The sequence below is a fragment of the Aplidium turbinatum genome, chromosome 13, assembly GCF_918807975.1.
Source record: "Aplidium turbinatum chromosome 13, kaAplTurb1.1, whole genome shotgun sequence".
In the NCBI taxonomy this organism is placed as follows: domain Eukaryota; kingdom Metazoa; phylum Chordata; class Ascidiacea; order Aplousobranchia; family Polyclinidae; genus Aplidium; species Aplidium turbinatum.
Window position 1 is genome coordinate 10126843 of NC_137484.1, and position 18200 is coordinate 10145042.

The 18200-nt window shown below is 36.6% G+C and overlaps 1 protein-coding gene and 1 pseudogene across 1 annotated transcript in view; both read left to right on the forward strand.

Moving 5' to 3' along the window:
* The window catches only part of LOC145781628 (3',5'-cyclic-AMP phosphodiesterase 4C-like), a 102597-nt gene that overhangs the window by 55220 nt on the left and 29177 nt on the right, over positions 1-18200 (forward strand). Inside the window, exons 4-5 of the mRNA XM_082593304.1 lie at positions 14393-14584; positions 14904-14943. Of these exons, the coding sequence (XP_082449430.1) occupies positions 14393-14584; positions 14904-14943 (232 nt within the window). The remainder of the gene's footprint in view (positions 1-14392; positions 14585-14903; positions 14944-18200) is intronic.
* On the forward strand, positions 15342-15864 carry LOC145782337 (uncharacterized; annotated as a pseudogene).

Below are 18200 nucleotides of genomic sequence, written 5' to 3' on the forward strand. Positions count from 1 at the left end.
GAACAAATAGTTTAGTGACTTTTTGTTTTCTAAACCCATTTTTTGTTTGTTTCAAGTTGCCATTATTTTGTTTTCCATTTTTAATTGGGTCTTGCTTGAACATTGTCTGGTAATTTTAATCTGGTCTAGTGTATATACAATATATCCATAACATCTTGTTTGAGTGCTGCCTGTGAGTGTGGTGACATGGAGACGGCAACCCTCACAATTGCCCGCTGTACAGACATCCCATGGCATGGGAGCCTAGTCGGCTCCATTGACAGTGACACCAGGCAGTGGCTAACCAATCGTTGTCCTGATAGTTAGCGACAATACGAAAGAAGAAGTTACTTTGTTTTTCAATTTTGCAAATTAACAAGTAAGAAAGCAAGTCTTTACAAGTGAAAAGATTAACACGAACGGGATCGCTTACCACTGTCTTGTGTTGTTTTTGAAATAAACCTAAAATCTTTGGGATATTTTTGCTTAATGAGCCGCATGTGCATGCTTGATTACAGCTGCGGTCTTTCGCGTATTATAAGTGAACATTGCTTCCCATCAAGTTAATCAGTCAACCTCTGCAAACGTTGCGTCAACGTAAAAAAAGGTTGGTTTGCTGGTTGGGTTGCTGGGTTTCTTTGCACTTACCTTGAACCGAAAACCTTTGGAAAGTTAGGAACCTGCCAGACACGTTGTGATGATTTAACCATGACGTACATTAGTGTCATGTTACTCGGGTGAAAGCTTTGCACCGTCATTGTTTCGCTAAGTCAGATCGGACTTTGAGGGTTATTGTGTCGATCAGCTGATTGAAATAAACCGTGTTGTGTTTTTCCTGCCTTTTTGTGGCTGTTCATTTTCATTAGAAATGGATATTGATTTGATTACTCACGATTTTGAAGTATAATTCTATTTTTGTGACATCGCCTTTTTGGCAACTGCAAATTTGCAACAAGGTGTTTTTGCACCACCAAACGACAGAGATTCACCATACACTTCTGCCGCTAGTCCTCAGATTTTAACAAAAAAGTTGTTTGAGATTAACTCAAGAAATTTTAGCCCTCGGGCTCAAAACAAACGATTAAGGAAAACTATTTTGCTGCTAAAGTGCATTTAGTTAGGATAACATCCTGTCTTAACGCTCACTGTTGAATTTATAATAAGCAAAAGTGCAATCGTGCTTTCGTCTCGATAAAAGCCATCCAAGCGAAGTTTAATCCTCAAGATAGGTTACATTGCGACAAGGCTTTCCATTGAAGTACAGTCTTATCAGAACGCATGTAGGCCTTCATTCAGCGTCTTGCATGGAGTCGCTGCTATAATTGCACTGTTTTATAACGAGTTGCTTAATAATAAGGAAATAATAAAATCAGTGAAGTTTGTATGTTTCCCTAGCTAGCAGTTATGAGATAGCGATAGACTTTCATACAGTTGGTTTAAGTTATGAAAATATTTAAATGTGGGTGTAGGATATGCTTTATACGCCATTCTGCTCTACATCAAACCTCTGTTGAAGTGCAACTTACATCTAAATTATAGATCAGCAGTAATAGCGAAGCTTCTGTAACACCACAAAGTAAATTACTGGCTGTACAAACAAAAGAAGGGAAGAAAAGGTTAATCGGATACAACATATCGCTTTAGTTGGGATCAAAGGTTATATCACTGCAGAACATATGGTGCACCAGACACATACATAATCCCATATTACACCCCCATCAAACTTCTTAATCATTAGGAAGCATGGAAGTGCAGTAATTTTCTTTTCTTTAAAAGGAAAATGCTTTTTCCTGATCAGACACTAAACTATTTGTAATCGTTTGTAGTAAAAATTTTATATTTAGAAACGTTTAACCTAAAGGAAGTCCTGTAAAAGCGTGTTACCGCCTTACTGGTAGTAGTGTTTTTGATTGTTTTTGCACTAAAAGTAATTTTTTATTTTCTAATTGCAAAAATGATAACTGTGTCGTAGTTCTGCCCACCCCAATGCAAGTTTGATATAGGCTATATTAAATTACCTTATTTTTTTGTATCAAGAAGGTTGACACTCATGGCACGCTTTCAAGGAACTCATGCAAGACCTTATTGCTGTCTGTAGATTAGCACCACATTGCGTTGTTTTACCGTTATTAGACGTTTTACCTGCATGAATCTGTGATGCTTAGTTGGCTATGACCGAACACACGTTTTTTAATCTCATGAATTTGCAGCGAGAACCAGTGGCGCCTGTACAATTTAATAAGGTACGGTTATACCACCTTGTGGTGCGCCATTTTCTGTAGCGATTTGTTATAAGAGCACGTTGATTGAATGTGGTAAGCGAACCGAAGGCAACGGCTTTCATTTTACGTCACTGAATAGAAAAGGATGTTGTTTAGCTTTCCGTTCTTATTCAATCCCGGCTAAGGCCCATTCAGCCCCAGATAGTTTATTAGTTCAATATGATTAGCCCTCGTGCTAACTGAATCTATTCTAAGCAGAGTGTTTATAATTTTTCAATTTGTGCCGATTTACTTGTGTGAAGTATTACAATACAATGAAATAATTAAACTTAAAAATAAATAGTAGCCTACATGAGACGTAGATCATACTTGCAAAAAGCGTGATTAATTAACTGCAGTGTAATATAGTATCGTTAAGAGATATGCACTTAAAATAGAACTGTATGAGTGTTGCCACTGTAAAAGTTGCTATTTTGGTCTGAAGCTAGGTCAGGACAGCAGTGGCGACTATGCGGCCGGTTGCTTGCGTAATGCTTTTATAAGTTTTGATAGATATGAGTGAGGAGAAATATCTGAATTGATAATATGAAGACAGTGTTCATTTTTTCTAAAGGCGATTCGATTCAATATTTGCTCCCCAAAAACGCATTGTTAGACAAGTTCTTGAAACGCATCTCATACTGTTTGCTTTGTTTGGTACGAGAAGTGAAAAGTTTTTGTTAGCATGATAAGTTCAGATGTCTGTCACTCAATAAATAATTTATCTAGTAAGCTACCACATTTCTCTAACCTGTCACCAAATGATGTTATTTGCAATTGCAGCATTACATTTTCCAAGTTTGTTGTTTTGAGTAAGTTACATTTGTATCAATTACAACTTTGTTCAGTGTGAAACTGTTAGTTACTATCAAGGCAGAAGCAATTGAATTGCGAGCGTCACTGAACGATCTTTTCAGTTAGGAGAATAGAGAAAACTTTAACATGCCAGGCCTTCGCTTTTATAGAATTAAATACGGTGCTTCTTATGGGAATTACTAATTGTTTGAATGATAAGACTGGACTTTCAGTGGATAAACTCGCATCTGTAAAGACGAATATGTTTCGCCAAAAAATGCAACCGGGGCCCCTTAACCTGGTGTATACAATCTCAACTCCAACACCAAAGATGAAACGGATATTTTCTTTCAAGTAAGTAGAGTAAGAACTGTAGTAATAGTTATGGAAATTCTGATGAACGACAAGCATAACAAACTTCTCAGCATCTTATTGGCGGATTGCTGCATAATGTTTTTTTTTTTTTTTTTCAGTGGGGTTCGTGTAGGCCATTTACATCCTATCCCTTATTAATTCATTTGTTGGGCACGATTTTGTGTTGTACGCAAATTTTTTATTTACCAATTTTTATTGGACTAATTATTACGTGAGATTCAAAAGTAGTATGGTGAATTTGCTCGGTTTCCTAAACAAACCTTTGAAATACGTTTTTGTGTGTATTACTATCTGTCTCCGTTAAGCTACAGTCTCTAAAATTAAAGTTTTACGATGTGGCAAACAGTGTAGCCATCCATGATTTAGTTGAAATAGAAGTATAAAAAACTCTATTTTAATATTTAATATAAACTCTATTGTATGGGAATGGGCTTTGTTTTCGTGTTTATTTGTTTTACCTACTATTGAAAGTGATTAAAGGTCGTGTTATGAAGTGTTCACGGTTCAATTAAAGCATATTCTGCAGAAGCCATCACAAACTAAATTGTGGTTCAAGTTTGTCTTTACAGCTTTTAGACATTTCTGTTCTTGTTCGACTTTCATCAAGCTGATAGAAGCTTTGATCAAATCCCACGAAAAGTCTTTCAAAATCATTATTTGTAAATTAATTTGCTGAAATTACCGAAAAAAATTGTTTGACGCACGAATGAAATACATTCAAAAACAATAAATTTACAAAATATGAGGAACAATGTGAGCGGAATTGCGTTATTATTGAGTCACTGGAATTTTTAAAGGGTATAAAAGTTGAAGGCAGCAATGCGGAAATGTTCTTTTTGTTGAGGCGCTTTGTGTTAAGTGTCCAGCAAATTACCAGGAAGAGATGCGTATTTGCCATTGTTGATTCTACCAGTAAACTGAAAGATTCTTTTGTGAGAGTTTACCAATCCACAAATCGACAACGTTTCTTCAATAATTCAGTTCATTGTTGTAGTTTTTTTTACAGGGACATTTTGTGTCACAGCTTTACTTTTAATTAGATCTACTGGTAGTTTTTATGATGCAGTACAAAATAGCTGAGATAAGGACACGCATAAGATTTTGCTGAAAGTAAGCACCTATGCAATAGCATTAGAATACAATGCCTCAACAAAAAAAAATCCTGAACTCATATACAAGCAATGAGCAATGGCGCACACAGTTCCTTGAAGCTAGTTGATGGTTGAGTATTATGTGTTGCAGTGGTTGGAGATCACATGCTAACTTTTGAATTATTTGTTTTTAAATTACAGCCTAGCTTACAAATTTCTCAACAGCTTGCTCTGGTTATCGAAACACACTACGTGTAATTAACACCAGGCCTAAAGCCATGAATAACAGCTGGTTGGTAACTACGCGTTACGTGATTCCAACTTGTGCAATGTACTGGCATTAATCGCAGTATTTTAGCATCCAAATAACCACGCGTTATTACACATTCATTGCAGTTTGCAATACCATTTATGTCAGTGATAATTAGGGTCATTCTTGTTTTCATGGGAAAATATGTTTGGATTTTGTTTTGACTTACAACTTTTACCATCTTGTAAAGTTTTGATGCACAGATGACTGAGTTTAGAAAAAAAAATGGACTTTTTTGGGTTAACAGACCCCAGCAGTGATCACTGTTAACTTCTTTTGACATAAAACGAACAGTGTCGCAGGTTTTGATTTTCTCTGTAACTTCTGATAAAAGTATTAAGGTACCTACAGCTAATAAGGCCCGCTAATTTTCAAACCTCAATATTTTTCTAAATACTGCATAATTTTGAACGAAACTTGGAATGAGGATACTTTGGGTCTATCTAAACAACATATCTATTAAACAAGTTGCTAAATGAAAGGGGTTGTAAAATATTAAAAAAATAAAAAAAAATCTCAAGCGGGCCTTATTAGGTGCACGTGTTGTGAATAAGGCCCAGTTTGAATTAGCACCAAAAGTGATGGAAAAGGTGTATTTTCACAATAACAACACCACAAAACAAATTCTAATCGACAACACAGGCACATAACTAATAATTAAATACACAGAGACAATTATTCCCTCCCCCGCCCCATGCTCCATTTTTTAAAAAGCGACATGGTGTTTTTAGATATGGTAGGGATGATAAAGTATTTTGATTATGAAATTATGATATTTCCATTGCAATAACAAATTGGATTAATGGTGTAACAAGAATTTTTAGGTCACTCAAGTCTTTAACCCTCACTTTCTTAACCAGGGGTGCACAACGTTACCCCAGGGGCCCATAGGCCTCATTACCAAAATTAGCCTAGTCTGATCATCATTATCAGTCTTGCTTTAATTAGAAAAAAAGTTCAAATTTATTGGTTTTACTGCATCAGCATGCACATATCTTTCACATAAAATGCAAAAAAACGGAAGTCAAAGCGGTTTGTTAACTGTAGAACAGTCTAAAATATGTGAAAATTAATAAAACCACTCAATTTCAGTCCCTCCAATCTTCAACTTTCCGTAACTCAAAAAGTTCTCAACTTTAGGCTGTGAAACTTTACCAGTTAGTCTCAATTCACCATAGCAGCAATCAGATCTTTCAATTTTGTTTAAAAGATTTGTAACAACGGAAATCCAGGGGGTGGGCCTTATTACTGGCCGGGCCTTATTAGCTGCAGGTGCCTTAGGCCATCTTATTAAAAGGATGCGGTGAGATGGCGCAGCGGATAAGGCGCTCAATTTCTAATCATGCAATCCTAGTTCGACTCCCAGCTCAAGCTAGTTGTTGAAAAACACCGCTCACTTCTATCCAGGGTGTAATAAATTGTGTGGCCGTAGTTGTTGAAGGAAAGGCGGCCGAGAAAAACGAAACTGGCCATCCTATTGTCGAAATGAGAACCTTATTTTTTCATCCCACTTCAGTATTGGGACTCACCTTTTTTACTTAAAGGTACCTTTAAACTGATTACCACTTCCAGAACGTCTGAGAGACAATTGTGATCTTTCAGCTTTCATTAAATAAGAATGATTTTTTTGCGTGCACTGGTATGGAAGTCGTAAAGCCTTACCTGCTGTTTGTTGTGCACCAAATTTATGTTTCCGACTTACCGGACCATATCTATTCAGTTCTGTGGCATAAATTATCGTTTAGTTTTGCTTATTCACGGATGGCATCTGGCATGATCCAGTTTATGATTTGTGTTTGTGGGTCGTCCACAAATCTTTAGTGTATTCGTGATTCATTGGTGAGATGAACTGCTTCTCAGTGTCGTGCTAGAGAGCGATGAATTCAATGGTAGATACAGCGTCATTGGAGTTCAAATGTTACTGGTTTTTGTTAGAGTGACGAAGATTGTCGAACACTCAAAAGGACAGTTGTCTCGTGCTGAAACAATATACAAGTTTTTCGGTAACAGAAAAAAACAGATTGTGTTGTCAACTTCAGTGCCGGTGAATCGGGGTTGTGTCTGATCCATACCATAAAACTTTTTTAAATAATGTGATCCTTTCAAATATCTTAGTTCACACACCACAGGTTAAGCTTCCGGAAAACAGATCCAGAGACGGAAGTCAGGTTCGTGCTTTCAGTCTGTGAAACCTTTCCGGTGTAGTTCGGTGTTGCGTACAATTTGTTTTTGTTTTTTCATCCAAGAGTTAGTTTGAGTCGGTCTAGGTTTAAACGTTTACCTTAAAAGCTAAAAGCCTTTCTAGTTCGTACTTTAAGGTCAAAAAGACAAAATTAAAGCCACGACATTGTGGTATTTTTTGTACTGCAGTTTAAAATAACGCTTGTGAGTAACTGTTTAAAGAATAGAGGTTGAATTGTGACTGTAGTGTATGTGATGCTAGCCTGGCCAAAAACGTTTCTTTTGTAGTAGGCTATATCTTTCAAACGTCACTAACCTTCAACTGTTGCTGACTAAAAGTGTTTTATCTTCAGTTTCCGCTTTCCGTAAATACCTACTTGTTTTAGGTAACAAAAGGTCTTCACGTTCATGTATTTTTGATATTATTAAAGTAGTTGGTCTGACTTTTGAATCCTTCCATTTTTAGACAGAGGTAATTTTGGATAGGCGCGTAAAGTTAAACAGATCCCAGACAGCATAATCCGTCATTTTTACATTGATTTAACGTCAGCAGAAGTTAAATCAATGTGAAAATGACGGATTTTGCTGTACCGGGATAACCCAATTTACAATAGTTATCTCTTGCTAAGAAAGCCTAATGTTGTAGTTGACACATACAAAGTCAACAACTCAGCTTTAAAGTTTTGAAAAGTTATTTCAGTTCATAACTAACAAGAAATTTAATTAAACGATACTCTGGAATGAACTGCTGTCGTCGTCTTCGATTGAGCTTTGGGGTCGAGGGTCTGTCTTCTCCGCGCACAATTTGCGGATATTAACCTGGATTGAATGAATTACAAAGGTCAAAGATTAACGAAGAGAAGCCAGATGCATATTTGTGTTTAGTTGATTTGTGAATAGAACTTTAATATGGCGAGGAGAAAGTTTTTCATTGGAAGTTTGTTTTGCTTTTCCTGTTGAGATACGGGCTCAGATAAACTTCGGAACTGTATGTTGGATTATGCAAGCCTTGAGAAAGGCTATTTGTAAATTAAAAGAAACTTTTTCTTGCTGTATCTCAGCATTAAGCGCAACAAAGAAAACATTTTTCTTTTTCGATGACGTTATATGCAACAATTAGCACAGTTGTGTCATTTGCACTTCGTCAAATCATGCTATTCTTAATCTAAGAAAATGCCACTAGCACTCCAATTCATGAAAATCGAAACTTGCCTTTTCAGCAGAATAGCACAGGACGTTTTGTTGTTCGATTCAACTTGTGAAAAGTTTGTTGCTTTTGGTGACTAACTATGCCGGAAGCTGTCGTTCCAGGTTCTGTCACCGCCACGTGGTACCTGTGACTTGTCTTCCTGATGTACCAGCTATCACGAGTTTTCTTTTTGACCCGGTTCAATTGTGTTCATCAACAACCTTTACTAGGTGACAATAGGGTGAATCGAATCAAATTGATCAGTGATCCCTCACGCCCCTGAACATGAATTACTTAAATGAGCTTAATTGATATACTTCTGAATAGCAGGCAAAAGTACGCTTGACTTTTGTATTTGACAGCTACGTTCAGACTACTGTAATCTGTTGCCCCTTTTCTTTCTTGTAAGGTCACTTGAGCACTCATTTTGGTGAAGAAAATTGAACAAACGAGTTTATTGAGTCGTAATTACGGCAGAAAAATAGTTTGACTTGTTTCTATCTGGTCGATTTAGCCAGGGCTGCGCAAGACGTTGGTTTTATAAGACCTGGTTTGTATTAACTGTATATTTTTTCATGGCGATAAAAGTGAAGCTAATGTCAATCTCTTAGTAAACATGTTTCAACTCATGAATAATTCATACCTGAAAAGTCACTTAGGAGTCTTGATACTTTTTGCTCTCTGCGAAAAGGCAAACGAACTATTCAAAACCAGCGTTGATAAAAACTGCAAATCCGGTGTTTATTCTTACAAAAGCAAAGCGACTGCAAGATTAATTTGTTCATTTTTTAATCGAGTCCAGTCTTTACGCCGCGTGATTGAACATTTTGGGTTAAATGAAGCGGAACGAAGTGCGTGTCCATCTTAAATATCCAATCTTAAATCTACATGGTTTTGCCTATAAACGGTCACGCACTTTTGGTGAGAGTTGAACCGACGACCTTTCGTGCTTCAGTAGGCCTCGTCCACACGATCGGCAGTGAAGGGTTTTGTTTCAAGTATTTCTTTAACTTGGCTCTACTCGTCCTATACATAATACACACACATGGGGACTATTGATCTTATTAAAACGAAACATTAAACTAGACTTAGAAATAACCTCTATTCGAATAATTTTCATTTACCGTCCAGTGAATTGATAATTCTGCGTTTTCAAACAGTCGCTTTGTTAATTGTTGCTATGCAAAAAATTCTCTCGGATGAAGACGATAACCAAGCAGTGCCGCGATAATGCACCGACGAAACGACGTAGACATCACATGGATGTGCGTTTTCATTCACATGAAAGCTATAGAATGGGTAGAAGAGGCATTGAAGTTTGCTAACCCGATTATTGCAACTCCGTTTATATGACCAACCACATTCTGTAATGTTCTTGAAATCGTGTGCCTAGAAGCGATAGTACATGCCAATTTATATGCTCTGGTGGCTGTATGCTGCAGTAGCAGCGAAAAGTTGAATACCTTTTAACTTTTTTTGTTTGCCATCAAGAAAATGACTACCTACCAATGGAAACAAAGTTAAGTAAAAATATAATTTTTTAGAAAAAACATTTTACCATCGTGCAAAGCAGAAACAGCTTACCAAGAGCGTGCACGAGAAAGCAACAGAACACACAAAGACGTATTGTTTGCAGAAGGCATTCTAAAAACCATTTTTTACGCCTTATGCCCGTGAACCTACTTTTTTTATTCCCCAGTGAATAGAAAAGTTTGCATTAGGAAATGATAGACACGATTATCCCAGAGAGCAAGATCCGTCATTTTTACATTGACTGAATAAATACAAAAATAACAGATTTTGCTGTCTGGGATGTTTGAAGTGATGCAAACTGTAGGAGTGCATTTTTCATTTCATAAGGTCAATGCAACAATTTTTTTTTCTCAACAACATTTCGTTCGTTTCAGCACAAAGTTCTTTTTTGTCTTGATTTTATTCCGCATTTAAGCATTTTCAGGATCAACTTCCAGGCAGTAAATCAATTCTTTTTTATCATGATCCAAGCTGTTAAAGATTTGCTGGCTAGCCATAGTCTTGTTTTGAGTGACATAATGTACAGGTTGAATAAAAGTCAAATCGCTACTGTAACAGCAACACTGCTTGGTTTATCTCTTTGGCAAATTTCTGCTGAAAACATTATTTTTTAAATCTGTATAATGTTAGAGGTCATAATGAATTTCTTCAATTTCCTTTGTTCTGTACGGAATTTCATAATGAGTTAATTTTATATGCCACTGGCTGCACTAACTGCAAAAAAAGTATCAGATCTACAAATTGCTGAAGTAAAAGCGGCGACAGAATGTCAAGTTAGCGCAGAACTGTGTCTCAAATTTCTTATTCCTCTCGTTTCTTGTTGACGAGTTTACAGTGCGATAAATGTTGTAAAACCAGCTTGCAATGTGTTTCAAATTTATTTTAACTTTTTGAGGTTAAATAGCTTTGCATGAATCTTTGCAGCTCTTGCCTGATGTTCCTTTCAGTTTGTTGGTATTGATTTTTTTTCAACAAGAAAATAACTGGGATGTTTTTCTCGTTCCAATGTACTGTATATGGATTTCGTAGCATCGTGCAAATTCTGCAAACCTATTTATAGTAGCAAGTGAATCAAACCAGGCCACTTTTGTCATTACACATTTGCTACGGCTCGCTCATAACAAAACCTTTTGTCAAGTGGTTCAGGCGGGATACCCCGAAAGAAATATGGCTACTTTCATATTGGGATACTTTCAACTGAAATTGTTTATGATGCGCTGCGTATCATTGTGAGCATACGAATCATTGGAGGATGTTATTCCGAAAAGAAAGCTTTATGTGCTCTATTCGAACCAAAAATTGTGTGTTTCGATTAGCCCCAGCTTCTGAGTTGTTTATAATTTAATGTCCTTTCATCTACTTCGCTCTTATGTAATATTAAACACAGAAAGACATATGATGCTAACGAACTTTTTGTATGTTTTTGCTTTCAACAGGTCGTAATACTAAGACTAAGCAACTGGGAAGTTTCTCTGCTAAGTAACAAAAATAACAAAAAGTACCACGTTAGCCAATGATCATTGGCACCGTTTTGAGCCAGTGGGGCTGATGTCACGTGACATGTTTTGGTTATTTATATGCACTGGACAGTTGGACACAGTATGTAAAACGTTGAACCAATATAAAAATTACCAATTTGGCCAGCTGACCTGTCGCCGATGATCAAAAGCGTTGCTTAGTATTATAGTTTAACCCGGTAACGCTGCCGAGTAGCCCAACTCTGCTTTGTGTTCTTCATGAGAATACAAGTAGCAATTCACATTTGAAATGTCAAGAAGACTTTAGTGAGTGTAGTCAGCTAGTCGACAATGCCTGGGAGTAGACATAAAAATACTTCCTAAACATTTTTACAACTGAGCTTTTGTTGCGCAAGGTTAATAAAAGAACTCACCGTGCGCCTATGTCATGAATGACTACTGTACTGATGAACTGAAGTGTTTTCTAATGTGACATTCTTGTTGTTTGGGAAAGGTACTCTTGTTATTTATAAGATGATAATCGTGTAGGCCGCCATGACGTTTGCGCATGGGTACACGTGTGTGCGCGCTCGCAGGCTTCCAGTGCTGTACATTGTACGTTTTTGTACAACGATGTTGTACGAACCGGATATGTGCTAAGCGCCCAACACTCCAAGAACTCCTATGCATCATCTTTGAGTTTTGTTTTTATTAACAATGTGAATCGAAGGTCCTATAGCCTACATCAATTGCTAAACTAATAGTAAGCTTTTAACTGTCCGGTTATATAAATAAACAATTGAGGTTTTTGATTTGCGTGTAGCATTATAATTGCCAATGTAATTGATTATATCAGGCAATGGAGTAGCTAACGAGAAAGCACTTGTAGCCTACGGCTAATATTACAGTATATCCATTCTTTATGTATCTAACTGAGGCATTAGTGTTTGCAGTAGTTGTTTAGACAGGCACACTCAAGGTGTTACAAGATAATTTGTATAGAAATTAAACTAGAAATGAGTAATCGGAAAGCTAAATTGTTTTCCCACACATGCCAATCGTGAAAAGATGTTAAATAATGGAAAGTTTGTGCTGATACAATTTACTTCTAAGCAAATTTTAAAAGTTTAATCCCTAATTTATCTTTTTAGAGCAAGTGGGATAAGATAATCTTTTTAGAAGTTCTTTTTCCTGATGGGACCATGTCTGGTTTCGAGGTAGCCTTATGCTTAGCTTAGTCGTATCCCCGCAGCCTTGTATTGCACTGAGGGAGCAAATTTTAAAAGTTTAATCCCTAATTTATAAGTGGGATAAGATACTCTTTTTTAGAAGTTCTTTTCCCTGATGGGACCATGTCTGGTTTCGAGGTAGCCTCATGCTTAGCTTAGTCGTATCCCCGCAGCCTTGTATTGCACTGAGGGAACTAGTCAAGTTTTTCCACTTCATTTACCTTGAACTAGCTAAATAAGCTTAACAGCTTTCAGTAAAACATCGTAGTCTCAAATGCAGTTAAGTTAAATGGGAGTTTCAATTTTTGTTAATGTGTCAACAAAAAACGTGTCATGTTTTGTGTGTTAAAAAATCGAGCAAAGTTCTTATTACGTAGCAATCGTGTGTTGAACCATTGCACACTCGAAAGCATGTTTAAGAACGCATGAAATTTGAGAAATCGCAATAAATTTTCATTAGGACTTGTTTGTGTGAAGCTGAATACGTTTATATTTGATTCAGATTGATGGTGATTGTTAATCAGTTTTCGCAAAGAAGTTCGAAATTTAAGTTAAGTTTTTCGTGTCTCATATAATGCAAAAGATAAAACGTGAAAGAGAACGTTCTTTCAAATTGCTGTATATCAGGATAATGTAATTAAACGTTGAATAGAAAAAGAAGTTCCACAAATTTTGTATCATTTTGAAAAGTTCTGAGCTGATAACAAAATGCACTTGCCGTTTAATGATGCGTATCGGTGGGGGTAATTAGAGCTGAAAATGTTGTAGTTTGTTTGGCAAAGCTGCGTTCTATCTTCAAGCTGAGTTATTCACGGGCGGTAGAAGTGATTTGAGAGGCATGAATAATTCAGTGCACTTTGCAAGACATGACTTCTTGGGGTTTTTGCATTTCTTTGCATCGTAAAACTGTAACAGAATATCACTAGTATCAGAATCGGATATTATCGATTGTAGAATTACACCAGTGTCATCTTTGCGTATTGGCATGACTTAAAAATGAGGCAGGCATTGCAAACCATGTAATTCATTTGAGGTTGAACAATGCAGCCATTGCTGAATGATATGTTTGTTTAGTTGATATTCAGATGCAAATCAGGCGTAAAAACATAATTTTCATCTTTAAAGCCTGAGAAACAGTTATAGCGTAAACAGCAGTGACTGTAGAAGCAGTAGTTACTTTTTAACTCAAAGAAAGAATAATAATAGGCAGTTCAGCGTTCTTTTGTATTTAGCAGTCTGTAAACTATAATAATGTAATTAAAGGTTATTGAAACAAGCACAGATGGTGAATCTCAGGCTTATATCACTACATTAATATAAACGTGAACTAATAAATGCTTTGCTAGCTGCTAACTTCAGTGGTGCATCAACGTAAATGGCTTAACTTAATGAGAGGTCGCTTGTCATCATTTGCCTGGAGGATGTCGAAGTGTTTTACGTGTAATGGCGATGACGAAGAACAAACCAGGAAAAACCTGGCCGAAAATTGCGTATGTGGCGACGATGACGCAAAAGACAATAAATTAGAACGTGACGAATGCCGTGACGTACTCAGGCCGCTTGGTTTGCGTCTGAGCTCACCTGAATCTGTACACAACACTACTGCTCAGGTTATGGCCAATAAAGGGATATATTTGCGGTCCAGATTGTCCAGGCATTCACGGGCATCCCTTCCTAACATCAATCAGCAAAGGTTGCTTTTCTTTAATTTTTTGTTGCTTTAAAAATTTGTTTTTTGCTTTTCTGCAGTTTATTGGCGCTAGCAATGCAGCCTGCTACAGTTTATTGCTTACACTTGATAAGTAATGTGCTTTACGAAACACCAATAGCCAAGTAGCTCACAACAACTGAAGCGTTGCTTTTGTGGAAGTTGAAAGTGAATGCTAAAAAGTTTCAATCAACATTAAGTTCAAAACATGAAACTTTTCGTGTCAAAAGTAGTCTACTCGATAAGAGACATAAGAATTTAAAAAGTACGTTTTTTCATTTTAGTTTCGACGTTGAGAACAACGGAATTTCTCCCATGCCTAGCCCTATGGATTCTCAATCTCCCAGCATGATCTTACACTCCGGTGCCATGCCGCACAGCCAAAGAAGAGAATCGTTTCTGTATCGTTCTGATAGTGAATATGATCAGTGCTCTCCAAAGGCTGGTACTCGTACTTCATCCATGCTTAGTGATCCGTAAGTAGTAACTATCTTCCTTTAGAATGAAGACTTTTTGAATTCAAACCCTTGAGTCACGTTTACGTCTGTTTAACTCACCTGTTTGTGTACTATATGGGTTCATTGGCGTAGGTAAAGTCAATGCATTAATTCTTTTTAGCAGCAGATTGGCTAGTTTAGAAAATAGAAATGCTGAAAAGTAATGCATTTTCTCTGTGTGGACAAAAGAATTTTCTCAAACAATTTTAGACAACTTTTCGATTTTAACCATCTTTTAAACACAAAGTATATAAATTTTAAAACAACCCGAATTCAAGGTTCAACTATTGCTTTGCAGACACGGGATGGAAGACCTGATTGTGACGCCTTTTGCACAGGTACTTTTTAAGATGTTTTAATGCTTTTGTGAACAAAAATGACCTTTTGGAAGTCGCTTCAACGTAAAAATTTAAAAAAAAAGACGTCAATTACATAATATTGACTTTAATCATTTCAACTCTGCCAGACATCCTTGAAATGTGAAAATGGCGTGTGTTGCTGGCTGGGTATTTGCACGGCTCAGTAGTTGGATATCACCAACACCGAGTCATGAAAGATGTGAATAACAGTCATAGTTCCAAATATGTTATTGTCTTATTGATCGCTGGGCAACTGGCGCAAGAAAAACTGGCCAGAACGCACCAGTCTTCAAGTTGGGACAGCCTATTTAATCAATGAACCTTTAGTTCCCAGGGATAGAATTGTATTTCCTCCTCTGCACATCAAATTAGGGTTAATGAAGCAGTTTGTCAAAGCATTAGACCAGGAGGGGAATTGTTTCAAGTACATTTGCAGTCAATTTCCAGGACTCTCCGATGAAAAGCTTTAAGCTGGTGTCTTTGATGGACCTCAGATCCGAACGTTGATGAAAGATTCGGATTTCACCAGTCACATGAACAGCACTGAACTCACTGCATGGAACTCCTTCAAAGATGTAATACAAAACTTCTTGGGGAATCACAAAGCACCTAATTACGGAGAATTAGTTCGGAAGATGTTATCTGCATTTGGAAAACTTGGAGCTAACATAAGCATTAAAGTTCACTTTCTATTCAGCCACCTTGACAGATTTCCTGACAATCTTGGTGATTACAGTGAGGAGCAGGGGGAAAGGTTCCACCAAGACAATGGAAGAAAGATATCAGGGCAGATGGAATAAGCACATGATGGCAGACTATTGCTGGAACCTGTTGAGAAACTGCCCAAAAGTTTCTCACAAGCGAAAATCTTACAAGAGACATTTTTTCGGCGCAAATTAGTTAATAGTTTTAATTTTATTGTATTTTATACCATTGTTTTCAATTTACAATGAAAAAGATAATGTGGTTCCTTTTATCTAAATTTTATGATGCAAGGTTGATTGACTGATTTAATGCAACATTTTGTAGTGTTTTATGTACTTACACTACTGTATTGTGTATTTTGTGTATATGACATCGGTAACATCAAGTTTTGAAGTATGACAAATCTAATATCCCTAAAAATTTCGTGATGTTGCTGTATTTAAACTTAAAACTGTCTATATTGTTCACAATTGACCATTAAATTGCATTTCTGAAATATCTAATAAACTTATGGTTAAACTGTTTTTTTTTTTGTTTTTTTTTTATCTAGAGCATAAGGCTCAAATATGGGATTTTGGTCAAAATGACCCTATTTGATATCTCCAAAACTAGAGCCAAATTCGGGAAAACTAAGGCCATATTCGGAATCAGCGCCCTTCAAAACCCCCAAAAACACTCTAACTTTGTCTGCCAAAAAATTTGTGTTGACCAGTGTTATTAATACTACAAAAGTGCTCAATGCCAAGCAAAAAACCAAGCAGAGCGAATTACATCAAATATAGTTATTACTCTATAAAACTTGTACAGCCTGTTTCAGCCTAAAGGAATACTTTTCAGGTATTACTAATTTATTGCTTTTGGATATTTTTTAGGACCTTCTGATGATCCCCCTTTTAGGGTGAAACAGCCTTTAGAGGTTTTAGAGAGTAATAAGTACTATATTTGATGTATTCTTATATGATATGTTCACTTTCTGTGGCTCGCTGTGCAGCAAACAAAAGTTGTGTATATGCGAGTTAACTAGTCAGATGCACATTTATTTCTCTGCAACCAGCAATTTCGTTCATGTATGTTGATTTTCAATCAATATAAAAAAGACCAATTTGTCGGCTTGGTAGAGATACAGCGCATGTTGCATTCGTTGCAGGTTAAAACACAACATATTTGCTGCTTAGCATTTAACTAGGACTCCATGCTTCCTTTTTCGTTCACAGCAAATCAATTCTTTCTTGTAATTACGCAATTAATAACTTGGTTTTCAGCTTTAAAATTAACTTTCATGTTGCCGTTAAGCAAAAGGATAACTAGAGACGTTGCTTATCAGTATTCACAGCGGTTTCTGCGTTGATGCTGATTCAAAAACAAAACAAATCCAGCATTACCATTCCGTGCGACTACTGACATCGTGCTATGCGGCTAGCATCGATTTTTGTGGCCAATTAAGGGGTATTTTGCAGCCTACTGTTGAAAAAGTTTTCATTATTGCAATGGGATTATTTTGGCATCATCTGCATCACAGTAAATTTGCTGTGCTGTTGCTTTCAATTTGCTTACATGTATTTAACGCTTGTACTAGCCTACAGCATGGATGGATCCAAGGGGGGTGCGCACCCCCCAAAAATTTTCAAACTGCTATTATTTTAATAAACTAATAGTATTAAGATCTACTGGTATTACTTTATATTTTGATAGATCATAGCATTTTATATCAGCAATCAGCATGTAACGAATTGATGCTGAGTCGATTATGGAATGTGTACCAATTTAAATAATCATGTGTTTTGTACTGCTCATGTTTTTAAACTTTAGAATATTTCCCAAAATTTCATCACGTTCTTGAATTTTGTTATACCATAAGTGTTTTTTATTCATGCTTGTTTTTAAGACTTGATTTTTCATGCACACTTTCTCCGTTTTCAGGTCTTTATTAATATTAAACAAAAACATCTGTATTAACTACATGAATGCTTATCAGGGGTACAACCTAATTCGTACCATGAACAATTCGTACTGTCAGTTCGTACCTTGAAAAGATCGAAAAAATTAAAAAAGCCAAAGTCGCTGATCGCAGTTTCCACAAACATTTTAAAAGGGTTAGGGTATCGGTTAGGTAAGATCGAGAGAAAAAAATAGAACATCGCTGATCGCAGTTTCCGTTTTTTTGCAGTTTCCGCAAACATTTAATAATTTCTGGTAATGATCCTAAGAGTTTGCCAAAGTCGCTGATCGCAGTTTCCGCAAACATTTAAAAAGGATTAGGGTTGATCGGATTTTCCGCAAACAAATGCTATATGGTAGGGAGACATGGGTATTGAGAGAGAGTGAACTGGCAATCCTGAGAAGAACGGAAAGGTCAATGGTGAGAGCAATGTGTGGGGTGAAAACGAGAAGGGAAAAAAGGACTGAAGAATTGTTGGATATGCTAGAGATGAGAGAGACCATAGACCAACTGGCAAGGGCAAATGGAGTAAGATGGTATGGACATGTGATAAGGAGGGAGGAAGGAAGTTTTCTTAGAAAGGCACTAGATC